The 2,272-nt window shown below is 35.6% G+C and overlaps 1 protein-coding gene across 1 annotated transcript; it reads right to left on the bottom strand.

Moving 5' to 3' along the window:
- Positions 1-510: 510 nt before the first annotated feature.
- Positions 511-1,550, bottom strand: LOC104230736 (elongator complex protein 5-like). Its single transcript, XM_070167446.1, has 3 exons — positions 1,333-1,550; positions 859-1,217; positions 511-746 (listed from the first exon to the last, which is right to left on the bottom strand). The coding sequence occupies exons 1-2, from the start codon at positions 1,497-1,499 to the stop codon at positions 1,124-1,126; spliced, it is 261 nt and encodes an 86-aa protein (XP_070023547.1). The 5' UTR covers positions 1,500-1,550; the 3' UTR covers positions 511-746; positions 859-1,123.
- Between the last annotated feature and the right edge of the window lie 722 nt (positions 1,551-2,272).

The following is a 2,272-nucleotide window of genomic DNA, read 5'->3' as shown; positions in this document are numbered from 1 at the left end:
ATCAGTTGATGGAGACAATATGAACTGGCAACAGCTGGTATAGCCACTACCGCGAAGCTAGGCAACGCGCGCAGATTGTAACAAAACAAAATAATAGCTCCGATTTAGTATTGGATGTAACGAAGTAGTTAAAGTAAGAAATTTGAGAAGTTTCCTCAGATAAAAGTGCGTGAATACTGAATGTGCATTAACTAAGGGACAAAAGAATTTCCCGATTTGTTCAGTAAAGCAAGCTAAACTAAGGAAAATCTAGGAAGTTTCCTCAGCAGACATGCACACAGTTTTAACCGTCATAGACAGCAGGACCAATAAACCGATAACATACTGACGATATAGTACGATGTTCCCTATGTGAGTGATATTTCATTCTTTAGAGAAATGAATAGAATAAATTTTCATCCTTTTGTAGTAATTGATGATTAAACGCGTAAGTGTTTTTTGCCTAAGTCAGACTTCCCATTTTGCAGTACTAAGAGATAGAGAACCTTCAACGTGAATGCAGTACCAAAATTTCTACACGATGAAGAAGCTTCCTTAACCAAAACTAAGGACAAACTACGTTTTGGTTGATCACTGTCTAGTGATCACTACACATACACATCTTCGCGACAAATTACATTATCCAGATGTGAAATTCAACCAAACGTCACATAAGCAACATCCACTCTCGGCTCACTGAACCAAAACTGGCATTACCGAGTCAATTGCAACTGCAAATCTCCCCTTTCCCTATTCATGAACAGTTTCTGCAACAATCACATGAACAAATAAAATCAGCTTGAATTTACCAAAGCACAACATAATTTTAATCCTTAACCTCGCAACAATTCAGATTAACAAAAATTCACGAAGCCTTACCTTTTCCAAGTTCAACAATCGAAGACAAAACCTTGTCCAGTTCTTTCAAGTTTTTACATAAACTCGTTTTCAATAAGGTCTCTTCATACGGATTTTTTACCGTTCTTCTCTCCATCAACTTGTTTTTCCATCCAAGAGGATCCGAATAGCAATCTAACACTCTTACCTGAGCAAATTTCAGTATAATTGAAAAAATCACGCATTTGATTCTATTCTAATAATAATAGTAGTAAAAATTACTCACTATAAAAAAGGAAGATTCTAACTATTGACTTGATGAAGGAACGTCGAAACCTTTAATTTTCAACAGTTCAGCATAGAATGATGGAGGCCGAGATAAAGCGACCAGCACAACACCTCTGTACGAATTATCAAACAAATAATTTATCAAATTATTAAATCAATCGAAAGATGATAATACATTTTTATTAGTTTGATAATTATGTAATAAATTTGGTGAATAAGTGAACTGGCCGAGACTGTGATTTACCCGCGAGAATGTTGGAAATGAGTTGCGTAAGAACATGGTTGAAGACGAAGGAACCGAAAGGTGTGTGGATAGTATCCTTTATACTTAGAGCGGAAGCGTGTTCTCCTTCAAATGCTCCATCACGGAGAGCTCCGCTAATTGTTTCCGCCATTGTTGAACACACCGAGAACTGCGAATTCTGGCAAGGGAAAAAATGGCGGAGAAAAACCCTGGGTTTGAAGAAGCTCGTAATGTTTATTTTGGCCCCTTAGATTTCGATATTATTCACTCGACACCCAATCCTTTTTCCTTAGGAAAATGACCAATTTTGCCCTGAACTATTTGAAATGAGACACTTCATCGATTTCGTTTTTGGCCCAAAAGTGTAGTCGTGTTAGTTAAATAGCTCAAAATATCCTCCATTTCATGAGTCAATAATTCAATTACTCCTCATATATTATTGTTAAAATCTGCTTATGAGCTTTATACATGTTGGATCAATCCATCTCAACCTATGACAGACAAAAAACATTCAATTTATGATGATGTATATTATTTTCAATTTCTAATTTCTGGATGTGCTAAAAAATATTACTACTTAAAATATAACATGAGAAATAGGTAACACTCTCAATCTTTTTCCGCCTCTTCTCGTTGGGACAGTGAGAGTAATACTTTTATAGCCGGTTTGGCCAAGCTTCTTTTTGATCAAAAGTGATTCTTTTTTTTTGTCAAAAGTATTTTTGGCCAAAAATTGAGGTGTTTGGCCAAGCTTTTGGAAGGAAAAAAGTGTTTTTGAGGAGAAGTAGAAGCAGTTTTGGAGAAGCAGAAAAAAGTAGCTTGTCTCCAAAAGCACTTTTTTGAGAAAAATACACTTAGAAACAGTTTTTTAAAGTTTGGCCAAACACTAATTGCTGCTCAAAAGTGCTTTTCAAACTAATTAGT

Source organism: Nicotiana sylvestris, chromosome 2 (genome assembly GCF_000393655.2).
Source record: "Nicotiana sylvestris chromosome 2, ASM39365v2, whole genome shotgun sequence".
In the NCBI taxonomy this organism is placed as follows: domain Eukaryota; kingdom Viridiplantae; phylum Streptophyta; class Magnoliopsida; order Solanales; family Solanaceae; genus Nicotiana; species Nicotiana sylvestris.
This window is presented reverse-complemented; position numbering and strand designations above follow the sequence as displayed.